The 15,594-nt window shown below is 41.6% G+C and overlaps 1 protein-coding gene across 1 annotated transcript in view; it reads left to right on the top strand.

Moving 5' to 3' along the window:
• Positions 1-15,314, top strand: part of LY96 (lymphocyte antigen 96) — a 35,600-nt gene extending 20,286 nt beyond the window's left edge. Inside the window, exons 3-5 of the mRNA XM_010846939.1 lie at positions 1,129-1,257; positions 11,475-11,527; positions 12,471-15,314. Of these exons, the coding sequence (XP_010845241.1) occupies positions 1,129-1,257; positions 11,475-11,527; positions 12,471-12,569 (281 nt within the window). The 3' untranslated portion in view covers positions 12,570-15,314. The remainder of the gene's footprint in view (positions 1-1,128; positions 1,258-11,474; positions 11,528-12,470) is intronic.
• Positions 15,315-15,594: the final 280 nt, after the last annotated feature.

The following is a 15,594-nucleotide window of genomic DNA, read 5'->3' as shown; positions in this document are numbered from 1 at the left end:
AAGGAGGCCAGTAGAATTTACCAGGGAGGCCAGTAGAATTTACCAGGATTAAGAATTCTAGTGATGATTTGGTAATGAAGATGAGGAAATCAATTTGAGATCTATTGGGGGTGGTAATAAGTGACATTTGAGTAGAGATACTGAATGAGCACAGAGGACAGGTGCTCAAAAGAAAAGCTGAAACAAAACACGATGATTTAGAAGTTATTACCCTTTGTGGTATTTAAAGCTGGGAAGAGTGTGCAGTGTGAAATTAAGAAGCACTGAAGTTAAAACCCTAAGAACAATGAGTCAATGAGCTAGACTGGGGAGAGGAGTCAGAATAGTTCAAGGACGACACGGAGAGAGTGGCAACACCAACACAAAAGGAAGAACAGTGTTTTGAGAAAGGAGGTGACAGTTCTGTTAAGCATAGTCAAGTTCAAGGTAAAGATAGAAAAATTTTTGTTTTACTATGGCTGCAATGAGTCATGGTGACCTTATTAGGAAAGTATTTTCCACAAAGTAGTGGTTACAATACTTGTTTTCATTATAAAAAAGATTGTACATCTTGTCCAGTTGGGCCAACTGAATAACTTAGAAGAGATGAGCCAAATGCATTTCTTCTTGGAATTTTCCATGTTCATTGGTAATAAGGAAATTCATAAGGAAATAATAAAAAGTTCATCTATTTAAGTTGTAATCAATGGGTTCAATTTTATCCTCCAAGAAATCTTTCATCAAAACTACTAAAACGTGGGCATGAGTTGATTATAATTGTTATTTCCTCTCCCTTCCCTTTCTTTTGAATCTCCTAGTGAAACTGTGACAACAGTTGGAAATTTTGTATTTTCAGTTTGATAGTTTTCTCAAAAATATAGATTCTTCTATTGTTTGGCATAGCACAGATAATTCTCACTGTGGAACATTCTATTTGATTACAATCGACTAGTGGGCCTCTCAGAACTACAGTTTTCTCATCTACAAAATAGGATAATGATATCCATATTACGGGTAGTTATGATGATTAAGTGAAATAATGTAGGAAAAGCACAAGGCATATTTTAAGTATACAGTCAGTGTTGGTTATTAAGCATTTATAAAAAAATACCTTATTTGAAGGGCTAATGAATTTTTTTTCTCTTTAAGGAAGAGATATAAGGAGCTTGTATTTCAATATCTATCTATCTACTAAGTCCATGAATTTCCCATTGCGCAAAGAAGTTATTTGCCGAGGATATGATGATGATTTTTCCTTTTGCAGAGCTCTGAAGGGAGGTAAGCATTCAATTCACATTACTCTCAGAATAGAATATAATGTCTTTGAGAGTGCTGTGAAAATTAAATACTTTAAAAATGTGAAGTTCCTTTTCTAATAATAATTCTTCATTTCCACCCAATGTTTTTCTTTTAGCAGGCTAAACAACATTTTACAATTATGTTATTGGATTATTATGAAGATGACACTTATTTCTGTGTGTTTGAAGAGATATTAAAATTTTTACCTTGTCTAGATTAACACTGTACGTTTACCTTTCGTTATGGCTCTTGTTTTCTAAACATTGCATTTAGTATTTCTCATAAAAACACAGCAGCTTCTTCTATGCAGTTACATTGATTCCTTCAATGTCTTTTCTTCCTCTTTCTCACCTGGAGTTAGTCACAGAATCATAAAATTTCAAAGTTTAGGACTTTAAAGATCACTTATTGCAAACCTATGAATTTTTCCATAGTAATTTTTAAGGCAGTATTTTAAATAGTTAAAAAATTCTATATATTATATTTTCACATTACTTAAAATTGGAAAGCATAAACAATTAGAAAAGTCTACCCCAGGTTAGGGAACTAAGATTCCAAAAGACAGCAGCATGCCCCCTTCCCCAAACAAAATGTTTCTAAGTGAATCAATCTCTTGCTACACAAATGAAGCTTTAAAATGTGTCTCCCAACCAACCATCTCTCCTCATCTCTAACTTGTCTGCCACCCCCAAGCCACATACAGATTGTGGAGGTGGCATTGTTATGAGTCTGGGTTCAGAGTTATAAAGACCTGAGCCAGTGTCCCAGCTGTTCTGCCGACCAGCAATGTGGCCTTGGGTGTTACTTAACTTGTCTCAACCTCACTTTCCTCCTCTGAGAAATGGGGACAAGGAAACCTATTTTATGTGGCTTTAAGGATAAAATTAGAGAATCTGTGTTTAAAAAAATTTTTAGTAGAGTGCTCAGTGTGAGAATTCAAGAATTATGGTGAATAAGTATGCATTTTTGTTCCTGACTTTATAGTCCTGTCATTTTTATAAGGGAGGAAACCAATGTCTGCAGTGGTTCAGCAACGTGCCCTTGGTCTTTTGGAGATCTGGTAATGGAGTAGCCTCTAGAACTGCTCTTCCACTGGACCATACTTTCTTTCTCTTTGAAAGAAATCCCTGGGAATTCTCTGGTGGTTCAGTGGTCAGCGCCCTGCACTTCCACTGCAGGTAGCGTGCGCTTGATCCCTGGTCAGGGAACCAAGTTTCCACAAGCTGCATGACATGGCCAAAACCCACCCCCCACCCCACCCCCCAAAAAACACCAAAAAAGCAACAATGACAACAAAAGAGTGAAAGATATTCTCTTGGCAGATTACTGTTTATAAAGTGTCCTTTTCTCTCATACAACAGTTTTACAATTACTTAATCTCTGTGGGATTATGTTGACATTTATATGAATTTTTGAAGTCTCACTTTTTTGTGATTGAAGATGTATCAGACTCAACCCAGACTGCCTGCTTCTTCCCACTTCCCCTCCTTTCCTTCCACAAACATCTGTTGAACTTAATCTGAGAAAATCATGATTTCGGGTGTGGTGATTCAAAGTCTATCGGTAGGTTCTCTTTCTTCAGGTCACCTTGTTCTGGGAAAGATAGTCATGGTAACAAATGTTACAATGAAATGTCATAAATGCTAGTAGATTATATGCTCTTAGTTTTAATTGCATAGTTATCAATTTACTGTGACAGGAGAACTCATGAGGCTTCAGAGACTATTTTATTAGAGTCTTAAATCTAAGAACCCTAGAGAGTAAGAAAAAAGGACATTCCCTGAGATGAAACAGCATATGCAAACTTGTTTAGCCAGGAAAGAATACAGTTTATTTGGAGAGTAGCTTTTTCAAAAAAGTTTATATTTAATTATTTGGCTCACTGGGTCTTAGTAGTGGCATGTGGGATCAAGTTCCCTGACCAGGGATCAAACCCAGGGCCCCTGAATTGGAGTCTTAGCCATTGGACCACCAGGGAAGTCCCTGGAGAGTAGCTTTTTTGTAGCTCGAGCAGAATGTATTTGTGGGAAATTGGAGATGAGCCTAGAAAAGGGGCCAGGGTAGCGTAAGTCATGGGTTAAATACCAGCCTAAATCTTGTTGTTAGTGGGTAGGGGTGACCCAAGGAGATTTCCGTTTTTGCAGATAACTAGTGTCCCTGTGGAAGTGTTACCCAAGATAAGAGGCTAGGCAGGAAATTCGGGCAATCCTCACTGGGGCTCCTGTTGCAGCCAGGGGAAGTGAAAATAAGTAACAAATTGCTTTGTTCACTTTCTGAGGAGGGGCCAGCTGGTTCCTTATATGCCGTGAGAGTAGACGATCCCCTGGAGAAAGGAATGGTTACCCACTCCAGTGTTCTTGCTTGGAGAATTCCATGGACAAGAGGAGCCTGGTAGGCTACAGTCCATTGGATAGCGAAGAGTCAGACACGACTGAGCACCTAACACACTGGGGTAGGACGGAGGAGTTACTTAGGTAGTTTGCCTACTCCTTTGGTGGTGTTGAGTGCAGGGGACAAAAGCAGAATACCCTGTTTTTGCTCCCAACATCCTGTTTTTGCTCCTGGCTCTTCAGAAGTGGCAGTTGGGTTTTTTGGCCTTTTTGTATCCTATTGTCCATAATTTGCCCCAACTGTGCATGCCTGCAATTATTTTTAGTCCCGTATAGTTTCTGTCTGTCTTGTTTCTAGAGGAGATATTTGTCCAGGTGTAGGTACTACAGCAAAGGTTCCCAGGTCCCAGCCTGTCTCAGAGGGAGGTGGGTTTTGGCTGAGGTAAGAAACTTGGATGGAAGGAAATGCAGCTGGGAGGCTGTGTAAGGGACCATGAAGGAGGCCCTGGGAGTAAAGAGAAGGAGACGAAAGAGTGTATTTTGGGAGACAGGAGTGGTGGGACTGCTGACTGATTTGATGTGGCAGGTAAACACCAAATAAATCAAGAACTGCTCCAGGGTGTTGATTGGATGGATAGAAGTGCCATGATTGGAAATGATGTGTGTAAAAGGAAGGGACAGATTTTTAAAGAGAAAGATAGTGGGTTCTGGTTTGGCATGTTGGGCTCAAGGTAATTTGGGAACATTCAGATAAAGAAACTCACTTGGCAGCCAAGTACATGGGCCTAGAGATCAGGACATTCCGATTTAAGAAGCACTGATGTTATCAACAGACCTTTGAAAATTTGCAAATCAAATGAGTAAGGAAAATACTCAACGACTTGTTGCTGTTACAAAGGTCCTACATTTTTAGGATGTGATACGTAGAGAATATGGGCAAGTGAATAAACTGTGGAAAATTCTTAAAGAGATGGGAATACCAGACCACCTGACCTGCCTCTTGAGAAATCTGTATGCAGGTCAGGAAGCAACAGTTAGAACTGGACATGGAACAACAGACTGGTTCCAAATAGGAAAAGGAGTATGTCAAGGCTGTATATTGTCACCCGGCTTATTTAACTTATATGCAGAGCACATCAAGAGAAATGCTGGGCTAGAGGAAGCACAGGCTGAAATCAAGATTGCTGGGAGAAATATCAATAACCTCAAATATGCAGATGATACCACCCTTATGGCAGAAAGCGAAGAGGAACTAAAGAGTCTCTTGATGAAAGTGAAAGAGGAGAGTGAAAAAGTTGGCTTAAAGCTCAACATCCAGTCCCATCACTTCATGGGAAATAGATGGGGAAACAGTAGAAACAGTGGCTGACTTTATATTTCTGGGCTCCAAAATCACTGCAGATGGTGATTGCAGCCATGAAGTTAAAAGACACTTACTCCTTGGAAGGAAAGTTATGATCAACCTAGATAGCATATTAAAAAGCAGAGACATTACTTTGCCAACAAAGGTCCGTCTAGTCAAGGCTATGGTTTTTCCAGTGGTCACGTATGCATGTGAGAGTTGGACTATAAAGAAACCTGAGCGCTGAAGAATTGATGGTTTTGAACTGTGGTGTTGGAGAAGACTCTTGCGAGTCCCTTGGACTGCGAGGAGATCCAACCAGTCCTGGGTGTTCATTGGAAGGACTGATGTTGAAGCTGAAACTCCAATACTTTGGCCACCTGATGCAAAGAGCTGACTCATTGGAAAAGACCCTGATGCTGGGAAAGATTGAGGGCAGGAGAGAAGGGGACAACAGAGGATGAGATGGTTGAATGGCATCACCAACTCAGTGGACGTGGGTTTGGATGGACTCTGGGAGTTGGTGATGGCCAGGGGAGCTTGGTGTGCTGTGGTTCATGGGGATGCAAAGAGTCGGACATGACTGAGCTACTGAACTGAACTGAACTGAAGATAAAAATTACACATAATCTTTCCACTTCTTACACATAAACACACACACACATCTTCATTTCTTTCAAAAACACATTTTTGATTAAATAAGTGGATATTTCAAAGGTATTTTAAATTTAATGTCTGTTAACCCTGTTTTTGGAGAAGGCAATGGCACCCCACTCCAGTACTCTTGCCTAGAAAATCCCATGGATGGAGGAGCCTGGTGGGCTGCAGTCCATGGGGTCACGAAGAGTCGGACACGACTGAGCGACTTCACTTTCACTTTTCACTTCCATGCATTGGAGAAGGAAATGGCAACCCACTCCTGTGTTCTTGCCTGGAGAATCCCAGGGATGGGGGAGCCTGGTAGGCTGCCGTCTATGGGGTCGCACAGAGTTGGACACGACTGAAGTGACTTAGCAGCAGCAACCCTGTTTTCAGGATTTCGCTAGGGTTTCTGTAACAAAGTACCAAGAATTGGATGGCTTAGAACAACAGATTATGGTCTAACAGCTCTGGAACTAGAAGTCAGAGACCAAGGTGTTGGCAGGATTGTGCTTCCCCTGAAGCCTCTTGGTTAGGAAGGATCTGTTCCAGGCCTCCCTTCTAGCTCAGGGGGCCTGAGGAGATTCTTGCCTTGTAGATGACCATCTTTCTCCTGTGTCTCCTTGTGTGGTCTTCCCTCTATACGTGTTGGTCTGCCTGTCCAAATTATCCCTCTTTATAAGGACACAGTCATATTCAGTTAGGACCCACCTTAATTACCTCATCTTAACTTGACCATCTGCAAAAATCCTATTTCCAAATAAGTCTGTGCTCAAGGTACTGGGGGTTTGGGCTTGAATATCTGTTGGGGGGACACTTTGCAACCCATAACACCATCTGAGGCTTGGGTCCTGTGTGCTGCATAGGTGCAGGGAAACCTGGACTGGACCACCAGTGAGCTACGTGGTACCTTTTGGGAAGAGCAGAGAAGGGTCTAAGCTGAGGTTCTGTCTTCCTTTTCTCTGACTCTGCCTTGTTTCTGTCTTGGCTTCTTCAAGAGGCTTCACATTAACTCCCTATAAGAGGAGAATGGGAAATATATCTTTCTTGGAAAGAAAAGCAGCTGAAAAAGAGGGCTGCCCCACAGAAGAGGTTAGAGCTCCTTCTCACCTGACCTGGTAGACATTCAGGCAAATTTCCCAAACAGAAATTTGGGAGTTACTTTTTTTTTGGCTGCACCATGCAGCATGCAGATTCTTAGTTCCCTGACCAGGGATCAAACCCATGCCCCCTGCAGTGGAAGCACAGGGTCTTAACCATCAGAAGAGTCCCTTGGAAGCTACTCTTGATTTCTTCCTCAAACTGTAGTCCCATCCATCACTCTCTCTTACGAAGGTGGCAGTGTTCACTTCACAACCAGGGCCGTATACTCAGGAGGTCTTCACATTTGGGCTTTACTATTCTGGGATCGCAGTCTTGAGATTCTTAGTCATTTTATCTTTGAGTGTGTGTTTTGTACACAAAGTGTGATGGGACAGTGGTATATGTGCCCACCTACCCCGGACAGGTTCTTGGCTTCCTGCTGTTCACTGCCCTGTTAGCACCCTGGTCCCTTCCTGGCATCCCCCATCTTGTCCCATCTGGTGGCACCTGTTACCCTCTACCCCTGGTGGAGGCCTGGAGCTGGGAGGGTCAGGGTCAGGCACAGTGTCATGCAGTGTCTGGGGTGGGGTATGGCAGTGACCACCCCACCTGGACTGGCTGCACCATGGTACTGTTTAGTGGGTGACTAGATGAGGACCAGATGGTTTCCCCTACAGCAGGTAACTTATGGAGGTATTTTATGGAGGTTGCAAAGCCTTTGAGGGTCATGTGTGGGTCTGCAGGCCTGTGGTAGAGAAAGATGCCTGATTTGGCTTCCCTGCCATCCTCTGGAGTATGAGGCAACCAGTTGTCAGGCCTACAGTTTGCACAGGTTTCCCCTACCCTCACGCCATCTCCCATCATTATGGAGCAGCCCCTGGGTGCATGCGAACTTCTATATTTACCTTGCGACTGGTGCAGGGAACATTCTCAGATTCTTCTATGCCCGGAGGACCTTCTCAACCTCCTTCTGAATTTTCTGAGTCTGGCTTGTAACAGTTTCTTCTCACCAGCTTCAGGCACCTTCTGGGCATGAGCCATGAAATACAAATTGTGAAACTTCAGTGATTCTGCCTTGGAGTTAAATGCTCTGATATTTGTGTTTACAATTGATATTATACAATATAATGAGGAATGGTAAAATTCATGCTAATAATTTAAAATTTTGTTTTATTTTGAATAGATTAAATAGCAAATTAAAACTATGGCAGTAACTGTGGTTAGCACTGCTGTGTGGTTTATTTGTAAGTTGCTAAGAGAGTAGATCCTGAAAGCTCTTATCACAAGGGAAAAAAAACTCTGGTTTTATGAGGTGATGAATTACTGTGGTAATTATTTAGTGCCATGTGTAAGTTAAGTTATTATGCTCTACACCATAAACTTATGTGCTGTGTCAATTATATCTCAGTAAAACTGAAAGAAAAAAAGATTTTAAAAGTATCATGGCAAATCTATAGGGAGAAAGAGAGACTGTGAAAGAAAGGAAAAACTTTATATTTTAGTATCTTTAATGGATGTTTCCCCAGCTTTCTAAATAAGTACCCCCTCCCACTTTCTTTCTTTTTAAAAAATATGTTTAATTGCTTATTTGGCTGTACTGGGTCTGTTGTGGCCTGTGGTCTAGTTCCCTGACCAGGGATCAAACCTGGGCCTGCTACACGCTAAGTCTTAGCCCGTAGACCATCAGGGAAGTCCCTGGGTCCCTATTTTCATTTTGTGCTTAGCCTTGCAAATTATGAAACTGGTCTTAGAGCCAGGTATGCAGGGACCAGGTAGTACCAAGAGCTGGAAATTCAGAAGTGACCAAAGTACCGCCCCTGTCCTCATGGAGTTTGTAGAGCAGTGGAGGAAACAAGATGGTCACCAAGTCATGAAAGAAGATAAAGATGAGAATGAAATAAGGTTCATTTTACAGTATGTGCTCTCAAGGAAAGCAGCAGGATAACTAGGTAGAGCATGATGAGGGAGGTTACCTGAGGTGGAGGTCATGAGGGGCCTTTACCTCCTGTCTCTTCACCGTTATCACTGCCTCCTGGGCTCTGACTGGTCTCCCTGACTTTCAGTGTCCCCTTAAGTCCAGCTACTGTACAGTCATGTGACTCAACTCTCCAAACAAAATCTGACTAATTCACACCCTTGGTTGTTTCCCCATCACCACCATTCTCTTCCCGTGGAGTCTAAGTCAATTCATGCTAACTTCTTCAATTTTACTTCTTCGCACTCCTGCTGCTTCTTTGCTTTAATGACACTGAGCCCCTTTCAGGCATACCTGTAAACTATCAGAATATTGATTTTCACCTTCCTGCCTTTGCTCCTCTTTTCCCAACCACCTAGAATATACCCCCTACCTACCTTCCCATTTTTTATGTCAGTTCAATTGTCATAATAACATTAACATCAATGAGAATATTAACAACATCATTGACAATACCATCATCATTTTTATTCACAAGATGCTCTGAGGGTTGTAGAAAGGAGTAACATTTAATGTTATAATAGATAACATTTGAATGTTAATAATATTTAATGAGACATTGTTCTGAGCACTTACATGTATTAACTTCTATAGCTCTTGTCTACAAAGAATGTCACCTGCCATATCAGTAAACAGAGGATATTGTGGCCATTAAGCCATCAGCCACTGCAGCTGCTCCCACCCCTTCCCTCTAAAGTAGACTGTGAGGGGATTGAGGATGGAGAAAACAAGATACTGGCCCTCAGATCTAGGGCATGTCTGAGGTACATATCAAAGGAAAGATTCGATGAACATCTTCCCATACATAGAAAAGTGCTAAATTCATGAACCTGAGATGTCTAGATTTTCTTTAATAGAAATCTTTTGATGTTCCAACTACCTCGGTGTTTTTTTTTTTTTGCAAGAATTCCTATGTATTCTCGCTCCTCCCTTATCTCTTTGGAGCAGTCCCTCTGAGCTATCTGAGAGGCCATCTTCTGGGCTTAAGTCCTCAGTATGTCTACTGCATAAAATATAGTTCTCAACTATAGGTTGTGCATTTTTTTTCACTCGACACCCTCATAGTAATCCTATGAAATAGACATTATTATCCATTGTCATTTTGCTGAGGCACAGACAAGTGACTTGCCCAAGGTCACATACTGAATAAGTTGAGGAGCTGGGATTCAAACTCAAGCAGGTCAGGCCGCAGAAGCATCACTCTTAATAAAAAACTATCCTGCCTTCATCCTTACTGCACTTTTCATCACACGGTGAATTTGTACTGGTTTATTTGCATGTCTGTGTTCCAGGAGACTTTAACTTTTTGATGGGAAGGATGGTATTGTACTAAGCGTGTCTCTCCTGGTGCAGAGTAGGCTTTCAATAAATATTTGTTGAACTATTAAATTTGAATTCAATTAATCTTGAATAAAAGATCCTAAGATCATTAAGATATGGTCACTTTACTGAATTCAAGAGCCAATTTTCTCAATGTATGAGCACCCCTAATAAGAATACCCCCAGAAGCAAATAAATAAATCCTTATTTGGGAAAAAGAAGGTATAGATGCAGACATTATCCAATCATTTGCTATTAAGGATTGTCTCTAGCCAACTCAGAGAACAGTAATCATTATAGTTTGCATTTGGCTATTTTTATTCCTTTAAAAAAGATTTTTGGGGCTTTCCTGATGGCTCAGTGGTAAAGAATCTGCCTGCCAGTGTGGGAGACACAGGTTCAGTTGTTGGTCCCAGAAGATCCCACATGTTTCAGAGCAACTAAACCCATGCACCACAACTATTGAGTCTATGTTCTAGAACCCATGTGCCACAAGTGCTAAGCCTGTGTGTGTGAACTCCTGAAATGTGCATGCTCTAGGGCCCATACTCCACAATAAGAGGAGCCACTGAACTAAGAAGCCCATGCCCACAACTGGGGAGTAGTCCCCACTTACTGCAACTAGAGAAAAGCCTGTGCAGTAACGAAGACCCAGCACAGCCAAAGATAACAATAAGTAAATTAAAATTTTTAAAAAGATTTTTGGTCACTGTTGCTTTTGTTAGAGATTCAAAGCATTTTTCTTTCTATCCCTGCCCTTTAAGTTCACTCCTTTGTTGTTTCTGACCGGGTCAGTGGTTTTCCCTGAATTTCTAACTGTTTCCCACAGCTTCTGTGGGGCCAGGCCCATGACTATGCATTTCAACAGTGACTATATACCTAGGCTTCTCAGTGGTGGGGTTGAAAGGAGCTTTGATATCCTGGCTGCCTCCCAAAACTCTCCTCCACCTTTAGGAAGATTTTTCTTTATCATTTCGTGCTGAGACGCAGCAACAACAGAGATGCACACGTGTAACGTGGGATGAAGCATATTAGCACTAGCTTGTTCATCATTGATTCATTACTGAGACCAGTGGGCCTTACAAGTTTGTGTCCACTAGGGGATGAGATACAGGCTGATACTGAGAGGGGCTCAGGGTGGCAGAGGAAGCCACGGGGGAATCACAGACAGGGGATAAGATTTGTTGTTTCTCTACAATTTTGCTTGGATTACTTTTGCCAGTAGTAAAATTATAAAAGGTACATATCATACTGTGTGTGTGTGTGCTAAGTAGCTTCAGTCATGTCTGACTCTTTGCAACCTTATGGACTGCAGCCCACCAGGCTGTTCTGTCCATGGGATTCTCCAGGCAAGAATATTGGAGTGGGTTGCCATGCCCTTCTCCAGGGGGATCTTCTTGACCCAAGGATTGAACCTGTGTCTCTTACATCTCCTGCATGCATGTCATACTACAAAAAACCAAAATTACCTAATATTGGCCAATAACTTTTTGTATTTTGGTTGCAGAGACTGTGAACACAACAATACAATTCTCCTTCAGGGGAATACGATTTTCTAAGGTATTGTTCAAGTCGTTTTGTACTTCTTTAATGTTTTGTTGTAACAGATGTGTTAAGAATTTGAAAAAAGCAATCCACAACTTCTAAAAATATTGATTCAAGATTAAGATGTTCAAAATTTTTTTTTTAACTTTTGTTGATTTTGTATATTTTGCTATTTATTCTTTCTGTAGAATATGGAAAAATAGAAAACTTACACCAAAGGAAACCTTTTCTATTTATTTTTTAATAATTTTGTTTATCTACTTTTGGCTATGCTGGGTCTTCGTTGCCGTGCAGGCTTTTCTCTGGCTGCAGCGAGCGGGGGCTACTGCCTAGTCATAGTGTGCAGGCGCCCCGTTTTGGCGGCCTCTCTTGTTGTGGAGTGTGGGCCCTAACGCAGGTTTCAGTAGTTGACACCCGTGGGCTCAGCAGTTGTGGCACACGGGCTTAACTGTTCCGTGGCATGTGGGATCTTCCTGGACCAGAGATCAAACCCATGTCTCCTGCATTGGCAGGTGGAGTCTTTACCACTGTGCCACAAGGAAAGCCCAAGAAAACTCTTTTTAAATTCCAACGTATATTGCTAAAAGTAATGCAAATGCTCACTGTTAATATGATGAGTGATCTTTGGGTGAAAGCATTGTTGTGACCATTGTGTGTAACTCAGTAACTGCCTCCATGAGTAATAATGATGGGCAATGTTAGATATTTGCATTAGAAGTGCAATGAAACTTTGTACATTTCACTTTTGGTTAACTATTTTAAAATAAACATTAATAATACATATTCTTTACCTATTTTGTTTCAAATTATCAATATTTCTAATGTTTGAAAATTTCATAGGCTAGTCTAGAAAACTGAGGAAGTATTAAGTAGCTTCCTGCTAGTAAGACAAAATTCTTATAAAAGTCTTACAAGATAGAAGCATCTAACATTTTATATTACTTGTATTTCATTTTAGGGACAGTACAACTGTATTACAGAAGCCATCGAGGGGAACACTGAAGAAAAGCTCTTTTGCTTGAACTTTACTATCATACATTACCCTGATTTCAATTAGAATAAATCAAGTATTTGCTTTTGTTTTTCAAAAGTTTTATTCTTCACTTAAAATATTTTTTACACTGTATATTTGTTTGCTAGGTCTGCCATAGCAAATACCACAGACTAGGTGGCCTAAACAAGATTTATTTTGTTCTGGAGGCTATAAATCTGAGATCCAATTGTCAGCAGATTGGGTTCCTTTTGAGGCCTGTCTCCTTGGCTTGTAGATGGCCTTTGTCTCCCTATGTCCTCACATCATCTTCCCTCTGGACATGTGACCCTAATCTCTTATAAGGACACCAGTCATTGGTTTAGGGCCTACCCGAGTGACATCATTTTACCTTACTTGTCTCTAAATCTAGTCACCTTCAGAGGTACTGGGGTTAGGACTTCAGCTTGTGAATTATGAGAATTCACAATTCAGCCTGTATCACACAGGTAATAAATATAATCTCTCCAGTTGCTCGACTTCTCTCCAATTTCTGCATCTGCTTTGGAACAAGCTGCCAGCATTGGTTGACTGGACTCCTCTGCTGCCTCCTGACTGACCACCCTACACCTGGTCAGGTACCTCAGGTAAGTTATCCTTCACAGAGGCAGTTTCAATAATACTTTCAAAATACAGCTCATGGCGCACACGGAAGAAAACAAAAACAAGCCCCTCCTAAACGGGGCTTTTGATCCTGTTTGGGATAAAGCTGGACTCTTTTGGAGGGTCTGCTAGTCCCTCCCCCCCTTTTCCCTCCCCAGCCCCTTTTCCCACCACCCTTCCCTTGCTCTCTGTGTTCGAGAATGTGCCATACTCCCTCCTACTCCAGAGCCTTCACCCACACAGTTCCCTCTGCTTCAGTTACATGCATGCACCCTACTTGACCCTTATCCCTTATCAGTAATAGGTGTGGATTTTCATTGGCTCAGATGCTACTTTCTCAGGGAATTCTCATCAGGTAGCATGCAGCACACCTATTACACTTTTGATACTGGACAGGGGCAGTTCCTGAGTAAAACTGTACAGAAACTGTGTCACTTGGAGCCAGGCTTTGAATCTCCTGTGGCTTTCTTGGTCCCCCAGATCCCTTTCCTCCACCCACCTTTACCTCATCCAGGCAGGGGCTGGCTTACTTTGTGATAACGCTTTTGTTGACCTAGGTTACTTCCTTCCAGTTCTTAACACTCTTTTTGTCATCACAGGCAGGGTAGTCAGCTCAGTTTTGCTTACCACTCTTGACTAGCACCTAGCATAGTACTTAAGCTTGAATTTGCTCTGAATCCATATTTGTTGAATGGTTAAACAAACATTTTCTTCTTATAAAATATTCAAATAATACATTATCTGTAGAACAGTATTCACGCACTCATTTAATGAAAATTTATTGAGCACCTGCTATATGTCAGGCTGGATGCTGGGGTACAGCATTTAACAACCCAGGTAAGAAATATTCCAGTTCTTATTGAGTTTATATCTTTGTGGAAAGAGACTGGCAACTAAGTTACTTTAGAAGCAAACACAGTGTGCTAAGCGCCGTAAACAACAATAAAGCAGGGAAGAGGGTAGGGATGGAGGTGGGGAGGTGATATGGTTTCACTTTCAGATAGGGTGGTCAGGAAAGGCCCCACCAAGAAGATGATATTTGAAAGAGATGAGGGAGCAGCCCATGTGGCTTTTTAGAAGTAAAGGCTTTGTAGTTGAGAGAAAGCTGATTTCAAGGGCCCAGAGTTGGAGTGTGTTCTTCCTTGAGGAGGAACAGGGAGTTGTTCACATGAAGGGCATGTGGCGAGATGCCGTTAGAGAGGTGTGTGTATTGGGGGTGGTAGGCATGTGCTGTAGAGTTTGATGGGCCATTCTTAGGACTTTGACTGTTGCTCTGAATGAGATGGAAAGTTCCTGGAGGTTTCTTTGAGAGAGAATGACATTGGCTCACATTTTAAAAAGGCAGCTGTCTACTTAGATGTGGGAAAAAACCGGGAGCTTCTTGCGACCATCTAAGTAGGGAAGGAAGGAGGAGGAAGTTGAGAGGATTTTGAGTAATCCATGTGAAAGGTGATGGAGGAAGTGGTGATAAATGATCTAAGCTGGATATATTCTGAAAGTTGAGACAACTCCAAAAATACTTCTGCTGATGAGTTGGATGGTAGAGTATGAAACAAAGAGAGGAGTCAGGGATGATTCCAAATGGAAGGATAGAGTTGCCATTACTTGAGATGGGGAAGTCAGGGAGGAGTATGTTTTAGGGGAGAAAAATCAAGAACTTTGTTTTGGACACTTTGAGATACCTATTAATCCAAGTGGAGACTTTGGGAAGGCAGTGGATAAATGAATTTGAAGTTCAGGAGAGAGTTGGAGATGGAGATGGACATTTGGAAGTTGCCAACATGTAGAGAGAAGGGTTGACAGAGAAAATAAGAGGTCCAAGGATTGAGCCTTGGGATTCTCTCTCATCGGGGGTGGGGGTGAGAGGTTTAGGAGAAGTCAGCAGAAGAGAGGGAGTGGCCATGGAAGTAAGAGAAAACCTGGAATGCTAGCCTGTTGGAAGTCAGGTGAAGAAGCTCTTTCAATGATTTTGATCTGCTCATCTGTTAAATAAGATGAAGACTGAGTGCTGACTTTTGGATTTTGCAATGTGGGGGTCTGTGATTTGATAATATCACCAATAGAGGGTCCCCAAACATTGATTCCAATCTTGTGCCATTCAAATCTGGGGGTCATTATTAAGCTCTTTCTCTCTCTCACCTTTTTTTTTTTTTTGCCTTTTCATACTGTTAAAACTCAACATTCAAAAATCTAAGATCATGGCATCTGGTCCCATCACCTCATGGCAAATAGATGGGGAAACAATGGAAACAGTGACAGACATTGTTTGTTTGGGCTCCAAAATCACTGCAGATGGTGACTACAGCCATGAAATTAAAAGACGCTTGCTCCTTGGAAGAAAAGCTATGACCAACCTAGACAGCATATTAAAAAGCAGAGACATTACTTTGCTGACAAAGGTCCGTCTAAGTCAAAGCTATGGTTTTTCCAGTGGTCATGTATGGATGTG

Source organism: Bison bison, unplaced genomic scaffold (genome assembly GCF_000754665.1).
Source record: "Bison bison bison isolate TAMUID 2011002044 unplaced genomic scaffold, Bison_UMD1.0 scf7180017864241, whole genome shotgun sequence".
Lineage (NCBI taxonomy): Eukaryota > Metazoa > Chordata > Mammalia > Artiodactyla > Bovidae > Bison > Bison bison.
This window is presented reverse-complemented; position numbering and strand designations above follow the sequence as displayed.